The sequence below is a fragment of the Candoia aspera genome, chromosome 5 (assembly GCF_035149785.1).
Source record: "Candoia aspera isolate rCanAsp1 chromosome 5, rCanAsp1.hap2, whole genome shotgun sequence".
In the NCBI taxonomy this organism is placed as follows: Eukaryota; Metazoa; Chordata; class Lepidosauria; order Squamata; family Boidae; genus Candoia; species Candoia aspera.
Window position 1 is genome coordinate 117186074 of NC_086157.1, and position 18324 is coordinate 117204397.

The 18324-nt window shown below is 54.7% G+C and overlaps 1 protein-coding gene across 1 annotated transcript; it reads left to right on the forward strand.

The window, feature by feature from the left end:
- The first annotated feature begins 9523 nt into the window (after window positions 1-9523).
- Window positions 9524-17736, forward strand: SMPD1 (sphingomyelin phosphodiesterase 1). The gene is made up of 6 exons (XM_063306071.1): window positions 9524-9741; window positions 12415-13175; window positions 14618-14789; window positions 14996-15072; window positions 16612-16757; window positions 16832-17736. Exons 1-6 carry the CDS (start codon window positions 9532-9534, stop codon window positions 17233-17235), a joined length of 1770 nt encoding a protein of 589 aa, XP_063162141.1. The 5' UTR covers window positions 9524-9531; the 3' UTR covers window positions 17236-17736.
- The last annotated feature ends 588 nt before the right edge of the window (window positions 17737-18324 follow it).

Sequence of the window (18324 nt, forward strand, 5' to 3'; positions counted from 1 at the left end):
TATTTCTTGACTGCTGGTTCCTTTACTGTTGATGGTTGATCCTCAAAGGCAGAAGCTCTCCAGCACTTCAATGTCTTCATTGTCAATTTTAAGGCTGGCTTCTGTACCTGTCATCATTAGTTTGCTCTTCTTTATTTTTAATCTTAATCCCATGTTTTCACTATGTTCCTTGACTTCCATTACTAGAGCTTGCAGATAATTTGCATTTTCAGCAGAGTAGAGACATCAGCTTATTGATGTTTCTTCCTCCAGTTTTAAAACTATGCTCATCTTCTTCCAGTCCAGCTTCCCTTAATATATAATCCACATATTGGTTGAATAAATAAGGGGAGAGTAAACAGCCTTGTCTCATTCCTTTGCCAATCTGGAGCTAGTCTGTTTCGCCATGTTCACACTGTGGCTTCCTGACCTGTATATAGGTTTTGCATGAAAACAATCAGATGTTCTGGGATCCCCATTATTCTAAGCACATTTCACAGCTTGACATGATCTACCCCACTGAAGGCCAAAGGAGATCCTCCTCCTACCTAAAGAGCACATACTGTCCCCATTTTTATATTCATTGGCTTTCTCGATTATCCAGAGTGCATCAGCAATAATGTCTCGTGTTCCTTGGCCTTTTTTAAAGCCAGCTTAAACATCTGGCATCTCCCTTTCCATGTGGGGCTCCAATCTGCGTTGGATGACCCTGAGCATTATTTTGCTAGCACGTGAAAATAAGGATGCTATACAATCGTTTGCACTTTTTGTTAAGTCTATTTTTTTGATATTGGAATGTAGATTGACCTCTTCCAATCTGTTAGCCATTGTGTCATTCCCCAGATTTGCTGGCAAAGCTTGATTAGAACCTGGATTGATTCATGTTCTGTTGCTTGTCATAATTCTGTGGATATTCCTCAGTTCCTGTAGCTTTCTGTCTTGGTAATGACCAGAGTGCTGATCTAACTTCATCTTCTAGTACTAGAAGTTCTTGTAGGTATGGAGTATCTTCTGAAGTACCTTGGATGTTGATATCTCTCCTGTACAGTATTTCAGTATATTCCTTCCATCTTTGTTTGATCTTCTTTGAATCCGTTACTATCTGTCCATTGGTATTCTTCAGAGTATCAGTTCAAGATTGGAACTTCCTTCTGAATTCAGAGATCTTTTGGAAGACTTTCCTTATTCTTCCATGACTGTTTCCATCTTCAGTGTCTTTACTGATGATATCGTATTACTGCTCATTGTCTTTTCTAACAGCTCCCTGAAACTCTTTGTTAAGTTTCTTCCTGAGATGTTTGTTTTTCTTGGCTTTGGTGTCTCTTCTCTTTTTGCCATTTCCATGGTTTGTTCATCCAGCTTGCTCTCTTTGGCAGTGTCTTTTTTCCTGCCCTCTGGAATGAGTTTCCCTTGCAATCCCAGTGGCTCCCACCCTGATGGTGTTCTGGAGGGCCTTAAAGAACTGGCTCATCTTCCAGGGTTTAGTAAGGCTGGATAGAACCCCTTTGAAGATGGATGAACGTTGCAGTTGGCTGGATATTTATTTGTTCATTTGTTTAATTTCTCTTGGCCGCCCACTCCAAAAGACTCTGGTCAGCTTACAACATTGGAACATACAATTTAAAAAGTTAAAAACATAATAGCAAAACATAATAGCTGGACTAAAAAACAACCATAATAAAAAACATGACAAGGGCTCACAAACACACTAACCCCAGGCCTGAGATGGGGCCACGTCTTAAGGCCCTCTGGAGAGTGGGTGCCATATGGATCCCTGGGGGAATGACATTCCAGAGGGCAGGGCAATGCCAGAGAAGCACATCATCCCTCAAGATGACAACATTTAACTGAGGGGAACTGGAGCGCACCCACTCTCCCATCTTGTTCATTGTTTGTTTTAGCTGAACTACACATTGCTGTTTGTTTTTTATGTTGTGAGCTGCCCAGAGTCAATTGGAGTTGGGTGGTATCCAAATAGAAACAAACAAACAAATAAATAAATACTTGGCTTTTTTTGCTGAATTATTTATTTTTGTTGTACATCACCCAGAGTCATATTGTTTGGGTTGGGTGGCCTTATAAATACTATACTTACTATATATTTCTATTTATATAAATAAGAGAGCCAGTTTGGTGTGTGGTTAAGGCACTGGCTAGAAACCAGGAGACACTGAGTTCTAGTCCTGCCTTAGGCAGGAAAGCCGGCTGGGTAATTCTGGGCCAGTCCCTCCCTCTCAGCCCTGGGAAGGAGGCAATGGCAAGCCACTTCCGAAAAACCTTGCCAAGGAAAATTCAGGGGCTGGTCCAGGCAGTCCCTAAGCATCTAAAAACTGACTCGAATGTGCACATACACACAAATAAATGAACAAATTTGGTAAGGAAACAAAAGATTAATCCTGGTCTGATCCTTCAATCTCTGCAGGCAGCCTACTTGAAAGGAGCAAAGGGGAGCCTCCCCTGGGGGATGCAGCAGCACGGCCATGGTGAGGGAGTGGAGTCCTACCTGTATTTGAGGAGGAAGACGTCGCTGAGGGCAGAAAACTGGAGATCCCCATTCAGGGCCCGAGAGCACAAACCAGCCCCTGGCTAGCAGTGATCAATTCAGAGAGCAGGAAACTGATGGTCCCCAGTCAGTGGGCAGAAGATCACCAGTCTGAGCTCCATAGCTGCCAGATGTGTTGCCACCATTAATGAACTTCCAGAAAGAGGGAAAGAAAAAGACAGCTGTGGCTGCAGCTGGACCTGCCCCGGGAAGAAGAGTGACGCAGTGTGAGATTGATGGGGAGAGGCCTCCAAGAACTACTAAGGATTTGAGGAGGAACAGCTGGGCTGTCTAGAGAGAAGAGCGGGCTGGTGGTGGTGGGGAGGAAGGGCAATGCCTTGCTCCAGAAGAGGGCAGCTGAATAGACCTCCTGGGGACAGAAACCAAGAGTGATTAGACCCAGGTGAGAGCAGAGAGCGGTGCAGAAGATGGGATGAGTGGGAGTCTGTCGGGATGGTTAGGGTGAGCGGAGGGAGTAGTCGTGACCAAGGTGGCCGCCAGGTGACAGTGTCAAGTACGGCTCCTTGCGCATGCGACTGAGGAAGCTGGGGGATTGTGGGGAACTTGCACCTAGTGGAGAGCAAAGGAGGAGACTATTCAGTACCAATTGAGCACAAAGGTGTGGGCAAATGTTTGGAACCCTGACAGGGAAAGAGAACAAGGCAGAAAGATCAAGACTGTGATGGCAGATGTTTCCAGATGTCAGCCCAGCAAGGTGGACCAATGCTGTATAGGTCAGGACTACTTTTATTGTAACAGCTGCAATAACAGAATCTTGCAATCTGAATTGGCTTCCCCTCCCTCACTTTACTGTATCTTCGTGTGAATGAGGGAGGGGCTTCTCTGAGACCATCTTCTCAAGTTATTTTCTTGGCCCAGACTCAAGCCCTGCCTATCTAACCCTTGCCTTGGCATCAGCTTTTCCTCCTGTCTTTCAAGGCCAATGTCTATGCCCTGAACACCGAAGGGGACTTCCCTAATGCTCTAGTGGACCATCCTATTGAGATCTTGGTCACCTTTTGAAATATGTTCTTGATCGGATTGTACCTGAGAAGACTTTCTCTGTTCCTCAATTCATGGGACCTCCTGACGGGAGGCTGGGTAACAGTGGTGGTGAATGCAGACCTGAAAGAGGAAGTGGTACTTCCCTGTCTTGAAGGGAGCAGTGCTTCCTCCCTCCCCCACCATCTCAAGAAGCCATTGTTCCACCCAGCTAGTTTGGACATTTGCTGGTCTGCAACCTCCTGTTCACGTTGCTGTGAAGATGGTGGACCTGCAGCTGCCCTGAGGAAAGTGGATTATCTGGACACTGTTGAGTCTGCTTCCCTGACTGTGCCCCCATAAGCAAAGTGTCCTGTTTCACACCATGCACCCACAACACACAGAGAGGTTGGCAAACTTTACTAGAAAATTTTTAAGCAAATAAACAAGCAGCAGAGGAAACATGCGTGCAAATGCCCTCACACACACACCAGAGAAGTCAAGTCCTCAAAAGTCCAGCAAGCTTGCCTCAAGAGCGAAAGTCCAAATCCAAAACACCAGGCACAAGAGTGGTCAGGCAAAGCCCAAGGGTCCAGTAACGGGGTCATCAGCTGGTCCAGGTCCAGAGTAAAAGTCACGAGGTTTCAAGTCAAAAGTCAACCCGCACATGGAGTCTGGGTCAATGAATGGAGAGGCTTGACCACGCTGCTCTTCTTAGATCGAAGCAGCCCCCATGTTGCTCATGTGGAAGGGTGAGGCTCCTTTCTGGCGAGGAGCCTTGCAGAGTGCCTTTGCTCTGCTCTGCTGTCCACATGGGGAGCCCTTGCAGGGGGGGGGGTGGCAGCTCAGATGCCTCATCTTCAGAGACCAGCAGTAGCTGCATCTGCTGCTTCTCCAGCAGCAGTTGGTCCAGCCACTCTGGACCTGGCTGGCCGGAGCTGGGCTGGCCATGACGCAAAGCAGCGATAAGGCTCAACCTCAGGGCCAGATGCAGAATCAGTCAAAGCTGCCCTGTGGTCAAGGTGGGACCTCAGCACTGATGCTTGATTTGGGGAGCAGCCAGTGCATGGCCAGCTGCTGCAAGAAGGTGGTCCTACTCCACACGGAGTACGTGAACCCCACTTGAACATTACTGAATGTGGGGAATTGGAACAAGAACTTGGGTTGAATCATTTGTGTACTTATGTTTATTTACTTATGCTTAGTTTTATTTATTTATTTGATTTATATGGCCACTCATCTCAACCGCATGAGTCTACAATTTAAAAACTACAAAATCAAAGCATATTTTAAAAAACATATAAAACCAATCCAATTAAATTAACAAATCCACAGCTGGGATCTAAAAACAATCTGCATTCAGCATCACCGTCATATGGGCTCCACTACATTTCCAGATGCCCACATCCAGTAGCACAGCCATGTCTTTAAGGCCTTGCAGAAGGACAGTGGGGTCAGGGCTAACCTCACCTGAGGGGGATAATGTTCCAAAGGGCGGGTGCCATGGCAGAAAAGGGTTGTCTCCTGGGTCCCATCAGATGGAACTCCTTAGCAGACAGGGCCCATAACACGCCTCTCCTGCCAGACATGATAGGATGGGTCGATGTAGCTGGGGAGAGGCAGTCCCTCAAATAATCCAGTCCCCTGCCATATAGGGCTTTATGGGTCATTACCAGCACTTTGAATTGAACCCAGCAGCTCATTGGCAACCAATGCTGCTCAAGGAGCAGAGGTGTAACATGCACCCAATGGGGAGCACCCATAACTGCCCATGCAGCTGCATCCTGCATTAGTTGAAACTTCCGGATACTCTTCCAGGGCAGCCCCGCATAGAGTGCATTGCAGTAGTCTATACGGGAGGTGACCAAGGCATGAGTAACCATGAGGAGAGCCTTCTGGTCCAGGAGAGACTCCCTGTGCAGCAACTGGCACACAACATGAAGCTGTGCAAAGGCCCTCCTGGTCACAGCTGCCAAATGCTCCTCAAGCAGGAGCCATGAGTCCAGGAGAACCCCCAAACTGCACACAGGTTCTGTTTGGGCAGTGCCACCCTATCCAGAAGAAGAGATGGTAAGTCCCCAGATCCAGGGGCCTTCAAAACCCAAAGCCACTCGGTCTTGCTAGGGTTGAGCTGAAGCCTGCTGTTCCACAGCCTCTTAGCATTACATGTATTTTATGTGTGTTGTATCTCATATGGATGCTTAAGAATGGAATTTTTTTGACTGTGCCAATTTGTGCCTGTTAGTAACTAATTGGTTACAGAGTTTATAACTTGAGAAAAAGGCAGTATGTGTACTGCTATATGTCTTCATCTCTCTTTGCAGCCAAGTACAGGTTGTTAGAGTAATAATTGTACAGTATATCAAAGCTACTAGGCTGCCTTTCAAGGAACGTGTAACATTTTCATGCCTGTTGCAGTTATCCTGTTTTCTTGTCGGTTGGAAGGGATTCCTCCCTGTTAGGGCCTCCTATCAGCGTAGACAGGCGCTCAGGCAGTCCTTGGTCGACACCCTGTGCAAGACCTTTGGCACCCAGTGGTCTTGCTCCGGCCCATTCAGTCTCAAGAGACCAGTGACTCCCTGTAACCTGCTAGCTCTGGAATTAATACAGTCGCCAGCACCTCTCCAGTTGTTTGGCATTTCTTGGGGTATTATTTTTCCACCATGCCAAACTTGGTAACTGCAGCGCTCCTTCATCAGGTGCTGCTTCCTGTGTCTTTGACACATTTGCTTGCCTGTCCCAGCTTGTTTACAAGATACACACAGATAGAAACTTAAACTTAGCTTTTTATGATTTATTTATTTTATTTATGGCCACCCACGCTGAGACTCTGACAGTTTGTCTCTTTGTACCTTGTTTGTTTTTCAAATTCAATCACCACCCATCTCACTCAAAGAGTGAGTTTATTATTCATCATAAACATCTGCAACAGACACCGATATAATTTTTAAATTAATCTCTTTCTCTTTTATTTTATACTCAAATTTAAACATCTTCTCTCCCCACCCCGCATCCCTCAAGTCACGGCCATGACTGATTAAATATTTGAATGTTTAACTACAAACACAGTGTTCGTTTCAGGGAGTTTCCTGGAACCCAAACATGAAGCGTATTAAGCCTGGTTATTGATGTGGCTTGGCATGCCGTGTGCTTTTGGCCACCACTTAAGTTCAGGCCATTTGATTCAGTGAGAAACCAGGAAGCCGGTTCAGAGCCAGGCTGGGCTTGTTGTGCAAAGCCAGCTGTGGTTTGTATTCTCAGTGCTGGTGGCCAAGAATACAAAGGGAGTGAGAAAGGGGGGGGGCATCACCAACACAGTCCCTGGGGAACCGTTGGGATGGGTGGACGCAGAGCGAGAGGGAGGGATGTAAATGCAATCAGAAGCAAGCAGGATTTCTGGATCTGGGCAGAAGCTCAGGCCGTCAGTTCCCAAATCCTAATAGCAATTTGGATTGCAGCAGGATAGAAACAAAAAGCAACACATGAATAATATCTCAGGGAGACACGGAATTTGATATTTTAATAGCTTGAAAGAAGCAACCTTGCATGGTCAGATCTGGTCCACCGCTAAATGGCAGCAACTCATACCAATAACTCCTGGTTTCTATTTGGTAGCCCTCTTGACTCTTTTCACAGCCCAGATACAGTAGCTGTTAATATATTGTTACTATGGTAACTAATCATTTTGGCCAGGTGAAGAGGTTGAATTTAATTGTCCCCTTTTCATGTGTTAATGGTTGCATTGCCTAAGGGAGGAACTTGCCTGAACTTGTTTTAGTTTCAGTTTCCCTTCAGTGTAGGTTTGCAGAGAATATGCAGCTGAGAGAAATCTCTCCTCAGCAAACAGCCTTTAAATATGTTTGTTTTCTGTAAATAAAATTATTTTTATAGAAATGCCTGGTGTGTGACTTTTCTGATCTCTCCTGGGTCAAATGCTTTCTAGCACTCTGCCAACAGTAGCTCTACTTTGAATGACTTTTGGATTTCCAGAAGAAGCAAAACGGGATTATGAATAAGATCAACATCAAAAACTGGATGATGCCTTTATTAGGACCACTCAGTGTGTGTGTAGCTTTTGAGTCATCCGCCAGATGCAGGATGTTACAAAAAGCAGGGGAAGAAGAAGCAAGAAAGTGCAGCCGCTGAGCTGCAAGTTACAGCTGCCCGTCCTGGGTGCAGCTTTGAATGGGCATTAACCTAGGGATCAGGTTGGCTGTTAATCGCATCTAACAGCCAACTGCTTCCTCCGGCTCAGGAAAAAAAAAGGTCCTCTAGGATTAGAAGATGAATTAGATCAAGTTAGATCAGCGCTCCAGGTAGTATCAACTTGATATCATGGGCAAGAGTCACTATTAAGGCCTACCTAGTTGCGGTAAGGGCAGTGAAGCGACAATACTTCTCTGCCCTCTGCCCTTGCATGGCTGGCTGGGGAATTCTGGGAGTTGAAGTCCACACATCTTAAAGTTTCCAAGTTTGAGAAACACTGCTCTAGCTGCTCTAATAAAAGTAGCTTTAGGTCTGCACAGTGTCTGTTTCTTAGTCTGGTCTACCTGACAGGGCTGACAGCTAGTCACAAAGGCCTTGGAAAAGATATTAAGATGCCCAGATGTGTCTATACCTACAAGGATCAGATCACTGCAAGTATTCGGAGACACTCTATGGAAGCAAAAGTTGGACTCTGAAGAAGGAAGAGTATCGATGTGTTCGAACTTTGGTGTTGGAGAAGGCTCCTGAGAAGACCATGGACAGCCCAGGAAACAAACTGATGGATCATCAAACACATCAGCCCAGAGTTCTCCCTCGAGGCACAAATGTCCAGGCTCAAATTATCCAACTTTGGACACGTGATGCAAAGACCCAGCTCTCCAAAGAAGGCTCGGATGCTGGGAAAGATGCACCACTGGGAGACCAGGCTGGACACAAATCATCCCGGAGAAGGTTTATCTCTGTGGTTGCTAAAAGCCAAAACTGACTTGACAGAACATAATCAGTCAAACAGTGCAGAGACCCAGCTCTTGAGAGAAGGCTCTGATGCCGGCGAAGGTGGAAGGAAGGTAACAGGACGACCAGCAGCAAGGGGCGGAAGTCAGTTACAGCGGTGATGGGGCACCGTTGGAAGACCTGAAGGGCCAGGCTGGGGTCAGATCGTCATGGAGAAAGTCTATGTGGCCCCTAAGAGCCAACACCAACTGGATGGCACATGATCAGCAGCAGCAGCCTGTTTCCTCAGATGGACAACGGGTACAGTTCTTGGTGGGGCAGCAGAAAGGAAAGATAGGAAGGATTACAGTGTGTGTGTCAACAAAGCCAGAGAGTATTTGGGCATAGCACATCCAGTAAAAAGCTCATTAAGCAGTTTCATCTAGCAGTTAAGGCTCTGGGCTAGAAACCGGGAGGCTGTGAGTTCTAGTCCCGCCTTAGGCACAGAAGCCGGCTGGGTGATCTTGGGCCGGTCACTCTCCCTCAGCCCAGCTCACCTCACAGGGTTGTTGTTGGAGAAAACAGGAGGAGGAAGGAGTATTAGGCATGTTCACTGCCTTGAGTTATTTATAAAAAATAAAGGCGGGATAAAAATCTAAAATTTAACCATTTTAAAAATGTTTAGAAGGAGGGGCCCTCCTCGATGGCTGGTGGGGGGCGCGGGAGGAACCGCTCTGCACGGCGGGGCGGAGAGGGGGGATGACAGGTCTCCGCTCTCGGCCCCGCCTCCTTTGCAAGATCGCCGCCGGCCCGGCTGTTTTGGCCCAAGCGGGGCGGGGCGGGGCGTCTCTCGACCGGTTGCACAGCCCAACCCGGCAGAAAAGGTTGGCCCCGCAACGGGGCGGCCATCTTGAGGGGCGGGGCTCCGAGCGCTCCTCCCGGCCCCGCTTCGCGCCCCGCCTGCCCACCCGCCCTCCAGCCCGCCTGCCTGCCTACCTGCCCGCCCGCCCGCCCGCCCGGTTTCTCCGGCTGGGCGCGCGGGCAGTGGGCGCTGGGCGCTGACGGGTGGCGGCGCCCTGCCTTCGCGTCCTGCGCAGCCGAGCCGGGCGATGCGGGCGGCGGCGATCCGCCTGGCGCTGGCCGGGGCGCTGTGGCTGGCGCTGGCGGCGGGCCTGGCCGTGCCCCGGGAGAGCCGGCCGGAGCCGGGGGCCCCGCCGCTGGAGGAGCTGCTGCTGGCGGCCGGCGCGCGCTTCGGGTGGCGGAATCTCAGCTGCCCCGCCTGCAGGCTGCTCTTCACCGCCGTCGACGCCGGCATGCAGGTAAGCGGCCGCCCGGCAGAGCCGCTGCCCGGCCCCGGCCCGGCCCGGCCCGGCCCGGCCCAGGGCGCCGTCGCCCTCCTCCGCCCGGCTACAGGCCGGGCCAACGGGGCCCCCCGCTTTCTCTGGGCCCCTGGTACGCTAAGCCGGGGCAGCCAGCTGGCCAGACCACCCGCCCCCGGCTCGTGCGGCTGCAAGTCCTTCCTTCCTTCCTCCCTTCCCTTCCTTCCGGCCCGGGCCACCCGGCCAAGCGGGCCCCTCTCGCCAGCCTCCCCGCGACTTCCCTGACGCCGGCGCCGGTCCTGGGCGGCTTCCGAGGAGTCCTCCCCCCTCCGGCCCGGGAGCGGAAGCGCCCTTGGCTGCGCGTTGCTTGGTTGGGTGACGAACCGCCTGCAAACCTGCAGCCGAGCTCAGAGGGCAGCCAGGGGCGCCCTTCAGGCCTTGGATGGAGAAGGCCCCCGGGTGGCATCTTCTAGAAGCTTCCCCAGGGACGGCCCGTTCTGGCCACGGTCTGAGTCTTCGGGGATTCCAAAAGAAGCTGGGCGCCTGCTTGCTGCCTTTGGCCCCCTCCCTCCCTGACTGAAGCCCCGGAGCCAGCTATCCCGGGAGCCCAAACAGCAGGGCAGCCGTGCTCAGGGCACCCTTGCTGGGTGCCGGGTTGAGCTTGGCATTGGTTGCGGCCCCTCCGGTTCGTTCTGCTTCTTCTGATCTTCCCAGACGGAAACCACCTCCTCTGCAGGCAGCCAGGATTGCCTCCGCTGCCTGCCTGCCTCCCTTGCAGCGCTGGCTCTTCTGCCCCAGATGCAGTAGCCCCCCAGTCAGGCGCTTCCCCCAGCTGCTGAAGGGGTGGGGAGGGCAGATTGAAGGCGGGAGGGGGAGACCCAGGGACAACCAGCGGCAGCTGGGCCTCCCACCCTGAGGGTTGGGGTGTCCAGACCTCTATGGCTTTGGCCCCCACGAAGGCAGACATACAGCCCTTGGACTGAAAAGGTCCCCCATTCCCAGAATGTTCAGAGAGTCCAGAGGTTGGCAGATATCAGCAAGGCCTTTACCAGCTGTACTCAGAGCTGCCCCCTCCATCCTCTTGAACAAATCAGAGAAACGGGGGTGCTGAATTTCTGCCCCGCCCCTTGCAAGACTCCCCTGCCTCCTTTGCCAAGGGACCCCTTCTTGGGCCTCGGTGGCAGCTGCCGCAGAGCCCGGCCCCCCCGCAGGGCCCCCCGGCTTGCCTTATTCTTCACTGTGGTCTGCAAGAGCAGCCTCTCCAGGAGGGTCACTCCTCAGGACCGCACCCCTCCCTTTGGTGGAGGCTGCCTGATTCTCTGCCTTGAGCCAGGCACGAGGCCTGAGCTCGGAACGAGGCAGGCTGGGTGATCCTGAAGGAGCCAGCAAGGGGGAAGGGAGGGCACGGCCAGGAGGCTTCTGAGTCCAGAAGTGTGGGGCTCCGAGAAGTCTGCTCATCAGGCGGGGGGGGGAGCAGAGCAGAATCTGGAGCGCTTGGGGGCAGAGGAAGATGCACCGTCCCAGGGCCTGCCCCCAGGAGCTGCCCCTCCCCCATCTCCCAGAGAAGGACCTTGTCGCAGGGGACCTTCCCCCCCCTCTCGAGGGTCATGGGGGTCCAACTCCAAGGCTTAGACTCTGGTTGGGTGAGGTCAGGGTCGGGGGGGGCCTTCTTGGGCTGCTTGGAGGGCATCCAGAGGCCTGGCAGAGTAGGAGAGTTGAAACAGGCCCTGGGGAGGCCTTGCTTTGCGGGGGTGCGTCTCCTCGCAGCCCCCTCTGCATCGCAGGCTGGCAAGCCAGTCTGCCCCTCACTGGGGTTGCTGGCTTCAAGGATCTGGGGGGACTCTCAACATAAGCTCTGTTGAGGGAGGGCCCCTTCAGCAGGAAGGTGAGAGAGAGATCTCAAGATATGGTTTGAAAGAAATAAAATTCAGCAGCCAAATCTTACATGCTGCGTTTGCTGAGATCCCTCGGGAGAGAGACCCAGCAAGGTGGCTGGGGGCATGGAGGGGCCTGCTTCAGACCTCGCCTCTTGCAAACCCCTCCCTCTGCCACAGGGAGAGGAGACCCGGAGGACCTGCCCCGGGGTGCAGGGGTGGGGCTCCTCTCAGGGGTGGCTGCTGCATTACCTTTGCGGAGGCAGCAGCCTTTGCACAAGGGGCCAGTCGGGCGCACGGTGCGAACTGTGGGCTGCAGGGAAAGTCGAGACAGGCCGGGTGGTGCCTTCCCTCCCAGTAGGCTTTGGGGCACCTCCCAGGTTCCCTCCCACCTGTTCCGTCCGGCCTCTGGCAGCCCAGCTGGCTCTCAGGGGCCAAGGCAAGCAGCAGGTTCAGGGTCGGAGGGCTGGAGAAGAGCGGCCCCTGTGCGCACCTGCTCTGAGGAACCCTTCTTTCCTTGGGCTCGGGGCCTTGGAGGAGGCCTGGGGCAGCCCAGGGGCTCCAGCTGAGGCCTTGCAGAGGGCCCTACACCTCACTTCTGGCCCCTGGAGGTGCAGGACTTGTGGGGGAGTGCACATGGGGGGGCTGTCCTGTCAGCTGCCTTTCTTACCAAATAAGGGGGGCAGCCGGGGGAAGTTCTGCCTGTGTTTCTTCCAGCCCCCTCCTTTCTGCTGGAAGATTTGAGGGCTGCTTCTCCACCCCCACCCCCCCCGTACTAACGTCACCCCCTGCTTTGCAGATGGAGACCAGCCTGGAGCACATCCAGCAGCTGGCTACCGGGATCTGTGTGAAGCTGCACCTGGCCCCCCCCAACGTGTGTCAGGAGCTCATTCGTCTCTTTGGGCAAGACATGGTGTCCATCTGGATCCATTCCTTCCTGCGCCCGGCTGAGATCTGCGGCCTCCTGCTGGGGGCCCACTGCGGCCACTGGGACATCTTGTCCAGCTGGAACGTCACATTGCCCAAGACCCCCAAGCCCCCCCTGCACCCTCCGGCCCCCCCTCCGCCTGGCGCCCCCACCGCCCACGTGCTCTTCCTGACAGACCTGCACTGGGATCAGCACTATGCCCCAGGGAGCAACCCCGCCTGCAAGGACCCACTCTGCTGCCGGGGGGGGCGGCCACAGGGGCCCGGGGCCGGCTACTGGGGCTCCTACAGCAAATGCGACCTGCCCCTCCACACTTTGGAGAACATGCTGCGGCACCTCGCCTCCACGGGGCCCTACGATGCCGCTTACTGGACGGGCGACATCCCGGCTCACAACATCTGGCAGCAGACCCGCCAGGACCAGCTTCACGCACTCACCACCATCACCAGCCTCATCCAGAAGCACCTGGGGCCACTGCCCGTCTACCCTGCTGTCGGCAACCACGAGTCGGTGCCCGTGAACGCCTTCCCCCCGCCCTATGTGCTTGGGAATCAGTCCTCCGCCTGGCTGTATGATGCCATGGCCGACGCCTGGCAGCAGTGGCTGCCCCCGCAGGCCCTGCAGATGCTGAGGTAGGAGTAGGGGCCTGGAGGGCAGGGGCACCAGAAGGCGGGGAGGGGAAGGCTGCCTGCTGGCACGAGAAGATGCACCCCTGCAGGTGGCAGAGCAGGCTTGGCCAGAGTGGCCACCACCCTGCAGACCCTGTTGATAGGCCCATGTGGGGCATGGAAGTCAAGGCCTGGGCAGAAGTCCGTGCTGGGCCCTTCCCCCACCCTTCCAAGGTGCCAGATCCTTGCCCATTCCCAGGGGGCCTTGGGAGGGACCTGGCCTGGGTTGGCGATGTGTCTCCCAACAGCGGCAAATTAAATTTATATGCTGCCCGACTGCACTGGCCCCCCACTGTAGCTTCTTGCCCTTTCCCTGGCAGCCCTGCCCCAAATTCCTGGCCAGGGGGAGGCTCCTCCCCAGGTCTGCTTTCTGAGGCTCTTCAAGGACATCCCGTCTCTGCCGGCCTCAAGCCAAGCAGGGTCCTTTTCCCTCCAGGGGCCAGGACAGACCAAAGAGAGTCTCCAGGACTGGCCTCTCACGCACTCCCGTGGGCGTGTACCCGAGCAGCCCAGAGAGTGGCTTGCCTTGCTTCCCCGGGCTGCTGTTGCGCATAGGCCAAGCTGTCGGGAGGGAGGGAGGGCAGCAGCAGACGCATGTGTTGCAGGCCGTCTCCAGGGGCAGCTCTCAGATTCTCACCACAAAAAGGTGTTGCTTCTGCTGCAATGCTGACTGGGATGGGTGCAACCTGCTCTCCTGGTTCCTCCTCCCTCCCTCCCCTGCCTTGCTTGCCGTGGGTGGCAAAACCACTGACTGCTCTTGCAGTGGCATCCCTTTGTGCTTCGCAACACGCGTGGGCTGTGCCACGCAGGAGAACTAGGGCTCCCGTGTTCACCGGGCAGAACTGCGCAGCTGCTACCCTTTATATTTAGGACCCCCCGTGCCAGGCTCAGTGGACTTTCACAAACAATCTTAAGTGCTGTAGGAACTTGGGATTGGAGGCCAGAGGTCCCCTGTTGGCACAGCGTGTGATAATATTTCTTCTATGCACCGGAGGTCATTTTCTGCCCCTCCCCACAGCCTACGGAAAGCCTTTGCGACAATTCTGTTGAAGTTACAACAAACTTCTCTGCATGCAAAGGAAACTTTGTTTTGGGAGGGGACAAAAACGTGTTTAATTCTGCCAGTGTTTCTGCCAGTAGGTGGGAAGGGGAGTCCCTCCCTCCCTGGAAGGAAAGGGCAGCCTCCTTTTGCTTGGCCGTGGGGGGGTAGCAAAGCCTCAGGGGCAGCGCAGGGTCGATTCCCCTGGAGTTATGGGGCGCCATCTCTGGAGGCTGTGAAGCAGAGGTGGACACCTCTTAACTGATGGTGCCCCATAACTCCAGGGGATTCTACCTGGGAGGGGAGCAGGAGGCGGGGTCACCTGGGGGGCTCCTGCCCTGACAATCTTCTGCCTCCCCCCTCGCAGGCTGGGCGGCTTCTACTCCCTCCCCATCTGGCCAGGCCTCCGACTGGTGTCCCTCAACATGAATTTCTGCTCCGAGGGCAATTTCTGGCTCTTGATCAACTCTACAGACCCAGCCGGGCAGCTGCAGTGGCTGGTGGGCATCCTGCAGAGGGCGGAGGAAAGTGGGGAAAAGGTGAGCCAGGAGGTCAGGGGGCGGGCAGGGGTGGTGCTGGGAAGGAACAGGGCTGGGCCAGGAGCTTGAAGTCGCCCACTCAGAAGCAGGGCAAAGGGCAGGTCCTTCCCAGGTTGCAGGCGGGGAACTTGCCCATTCAGACAAGCACTCCTCTCCTGGGATGGGGGGCCCGGCACTGCTGCCACTGACCTTCCTCTTGCCTGCAGGTCCACATCATTGGCCACATCCCTCCCTCCCACTGCCTGCGAAGCTGGGGGTGGAACTACTATCGCATCATAAACAGGTACAAAGCACCAGCTGCTTCCCCTGCTGTGCTCAGCCTGGCACTGCTGCCCAGGCCTGGTACCCCTCTTGTGCCCAAGGAAGTGGCATCACCAGCAAGCAGCTGTCCTGGGGTGTCTCCAGAGTCCAGAGCTGAAAATGGGTCCTCCTTCCACTTCTTCGAAGGCAGGCCAGCTTTGGGGAGGCACTGTGGGAGGAGGGGGCTGAAGGCATCTCTCGTCCCTTCACCCCATCACTGAGGCGCCCGCCAGTTGTCTGCAGTCCCCCCCATCAGTAACTTTGATTAGCTGCCCCAGGCTCAGCTATGGGGTTACAGTTACTCTGCTCTAATTCCAGGGAGGCAACCCCACCACATCCCCAGAAGGTTTCCTAGATGACTCCTGAAGGGGGGTCCAACCAGGGTGTGGGTCCACAACAGTTAAAAAAAACAACAACATCCCACTCCCATTCCCAAAGCTGCCAGGAAAACCTGAACATTTTGGTTCTGGAGAATTCTTTTGGTAGGTAGAATCTGAACCTTGTTCACGCAACATACTTAGCCAGGTCAGGTGAAGGCTAAGCCGCTGCATTTCCACCAGGGAAGCTTAATTAACATCAGCCCTGCTTAGATTTCTCATGGCTCTGGGGGTTCTGCAGACCCAGCCTGAGTCCAGAAAACAGGTTAATTCACTAACCAGATTTGGTGTTTTGGGTGAATGCAGACCCAGTGGTTAGATGTAGTTCAGCATGTTGTGTGAATGCCACATTGGCTTGGGGAAATTGAAGGCCCATTATTCCCTTGGGGCAGGCGTACCACCTTCCTAGATGATGAGCCACCATGTCCAACTCCTGCCACATGCAGAAGGGGGGACCTGCTGGACACCCTTCCGCTTTCCAGTCCCAGGCCAGCTCCTGGTGATTTCCTGAGCTACTCTTGGCAACCTGGAAATTGGGACCTCACTGCCACCTTTGGGGAGGGCTTTCAGTAGTCTAATCTACAAACTTGGGGGTTCCTGGCAGGTCTCCAGCCTGGTCACAACCAGGTCCAGCTCTGCTTAGCCCTTCGAGGTTGGCCAAGGTCAGCTCTGCCAGCCACCTCTTTTACTTCCCACCCTCGATAAGTCCTTAAACCAGGCCGGTTATGCTCTGGGTTCTGACAGCATGGCACACCTGCACACTTCCCAAGCGCAGCTGCTGAGGGGGGAGCTGATTCACTGGCCATGAAACCTGTTCCATCCTTGAATGGGACAGGACCTCCAGCCTCTCAGCACGTGGCAGATGGACAGCCCCGTGACCCCTTGATGCCAGAAGGCTGATGGGCTTCCCCTCAGTGGCCCATGCCCAAGATTTGGGTGCCTCCTTGCCACCCTTGTGGCCCTGGCTGTCACAGGGGCCGGGCTGTGCTGCTTGAGTTCCTGGTGTGCCCCTTCTCTCCCCACCCCGTTCAGACCACTCAGCCCAGGGCCAGGTGCTGCTCACCTCATTTTGGCCCCCAAGCCAGGCAAACGTTCTAGGGAAACCTGGTGTGCCCATCCCCGCTCAGGTCCGGCTCTCCCTGCAGGTTTGAGGGCACGGTGGCCGGGCAGTTCTTTGGCCACACTCACTTGGATGAATTCGAGATGTTCTACGATGAGGAGACACTCTCGCGACCCGTGGGCATCGCCTTCCTGGCTCCAAGCGTCACCACTTACATCGGGCTCAACCCAGGTGAGGTGCCGCCCACGCTCTTGGCAGGAGGGTTCCTCCTGAACCGAGCCGTTAACCCCCGTTGTGCCTTCCAGGGTACCGGATCTATCACGTGGATGGGATCCGCCCCAGCAGCTCTTACATGGTCCTGGATCATGAGACATTCATCTTGAACCTGACGGAGGCAAATGTTCCCAGTGCTGTGGCTCAGTGGCAGCACCTCTACAGCGCCCGGGAGACTTACGGGCTTCCCATGGGCTTCCCGGCGGATTGGGACCTGCTCCTGTACCGTTTGCAGACAGACGAGCAGCTCTTCCGGCGCTTCTGGTACCTGAGGTTCAAGGGCCATCCACCTGCCCAGCCATGCAGTGATGGCTGCAAGGCAGCCATGCTTTGCGCCCTCCGGACTGGCCGTGCGGACGATCCCAAGCTCTGCCAGTCTTTTAAACTGTCCTTTCTGGAAATCCAGGCCTGGTGGCGGCAGCACCGGCTTTGCTAGGCTTCTGGGCCAAGAAGACTCCTTGGAATGCCAAGGGGCGGAGGGACCCTGCCCTCCAGCAGAGGACAGCTTTGTGGACGTGGACGCAACGCAGCCCTACCGAAGGCCCCCTTCTCTCAAGCGCGCCACTAGGCTGGAGTGCCAGCCAAGCTCCCCAGACTGCCCTTCAAATCGCCCCCGCAGAGGTGCGGAACGTGCTTGCATGGTGGCCCCAAGACTCTTCAGAGGAGGTGGGGTGCAGCGGCCACATTTTATTTCTGCCCATACAGCTCCCCTCAGCTGCTTGGCAGCTTCTACTTTTCCACACACATCCCTTTTTTGTGGGCATGTTTGCCTGCCAGCTGTCAGATATGCCCGCCCCGCTCCCCCCATCTTTGGAGCACTCTCCAGAAGAGAAGGGCAGAGGCCTGAATGGCGTTTGTGGCCAGTGGCATTGGGGACCCGCTGTAGGACTCCTCTGCAGCGGTGGGCTCTGCGCCAGGGCAAAACCAGGGTGGGCTCACTCTCAGGAATTCTTTGCGCTTCTCTAGCCTCCTCTTTGGCCTGCAACACTGGAGCCCCTGCCCAGCCTCTGCCAGTGTGGGATTCTTCTGCAGGGGAGGGGGGCCATTAGTTAATGCCACTCCCTTCTCGTTGCCCCCTCCCCAGGCAATAAACAGCTTCTGTTTCTCCTCCACTGGAAGAGGGTCTCCTTTTTTGCCCAAATCCCCACTGAGCCATTGTCAGTCCCTCACCTCGTGGCCCTTGGCCATCTCTTCCATGCCTCCCAGGTGACCAGCTGGCTGCCCCCAAGCCCAGGGGAGAGACGGAGACAAGGGCATAACCTTGGCAGGGCATGCGGCACCCCAGATGCAGCTTCCTTTCTGCTCTAGCACCCAGGAGCATCCACCCCACTGTGGGCAGGGCAGGAGGGAGGAGAAAGGGTTAACCCTCTTTCTGCCCTGATTGCAGCTCACAGCAGGGAAGCCAAGCTCTGCTCCCCGTGGGGGGGCAGGGGGTGATCTGTGTTCCTCAGACCGCTGGCGCACTCAACAGCCCTGCCACGCATCCCGCCCAGGAGCTGGACCCCAGCAGCTTCTGGGGTGGGGT

Coding starts and splice junctions, on each gene's coding strand:
- SMPD1 (XM_063306071.1), top strand. CDS start 9,532: ATGCGGGCGGCGGCGATCCGCCTGGCGCTGGCCGGGGCGCTGTGGCTG. Junction 13,176..14,617: donor CAGGCCCTGCAGATGCTGAG/GTAGGAGTAGGG, acceptor CCCCCCTCGCAG/GCTGGGCGGCTTCTACTCCC. Junction 14,790..14,995: donor CGGAGGAAAGTGGGGAAAAG/GTGAGCCAGGAG, acceptor TCTTGCCTGCAG/GTCCACATCATTGGCCACAT.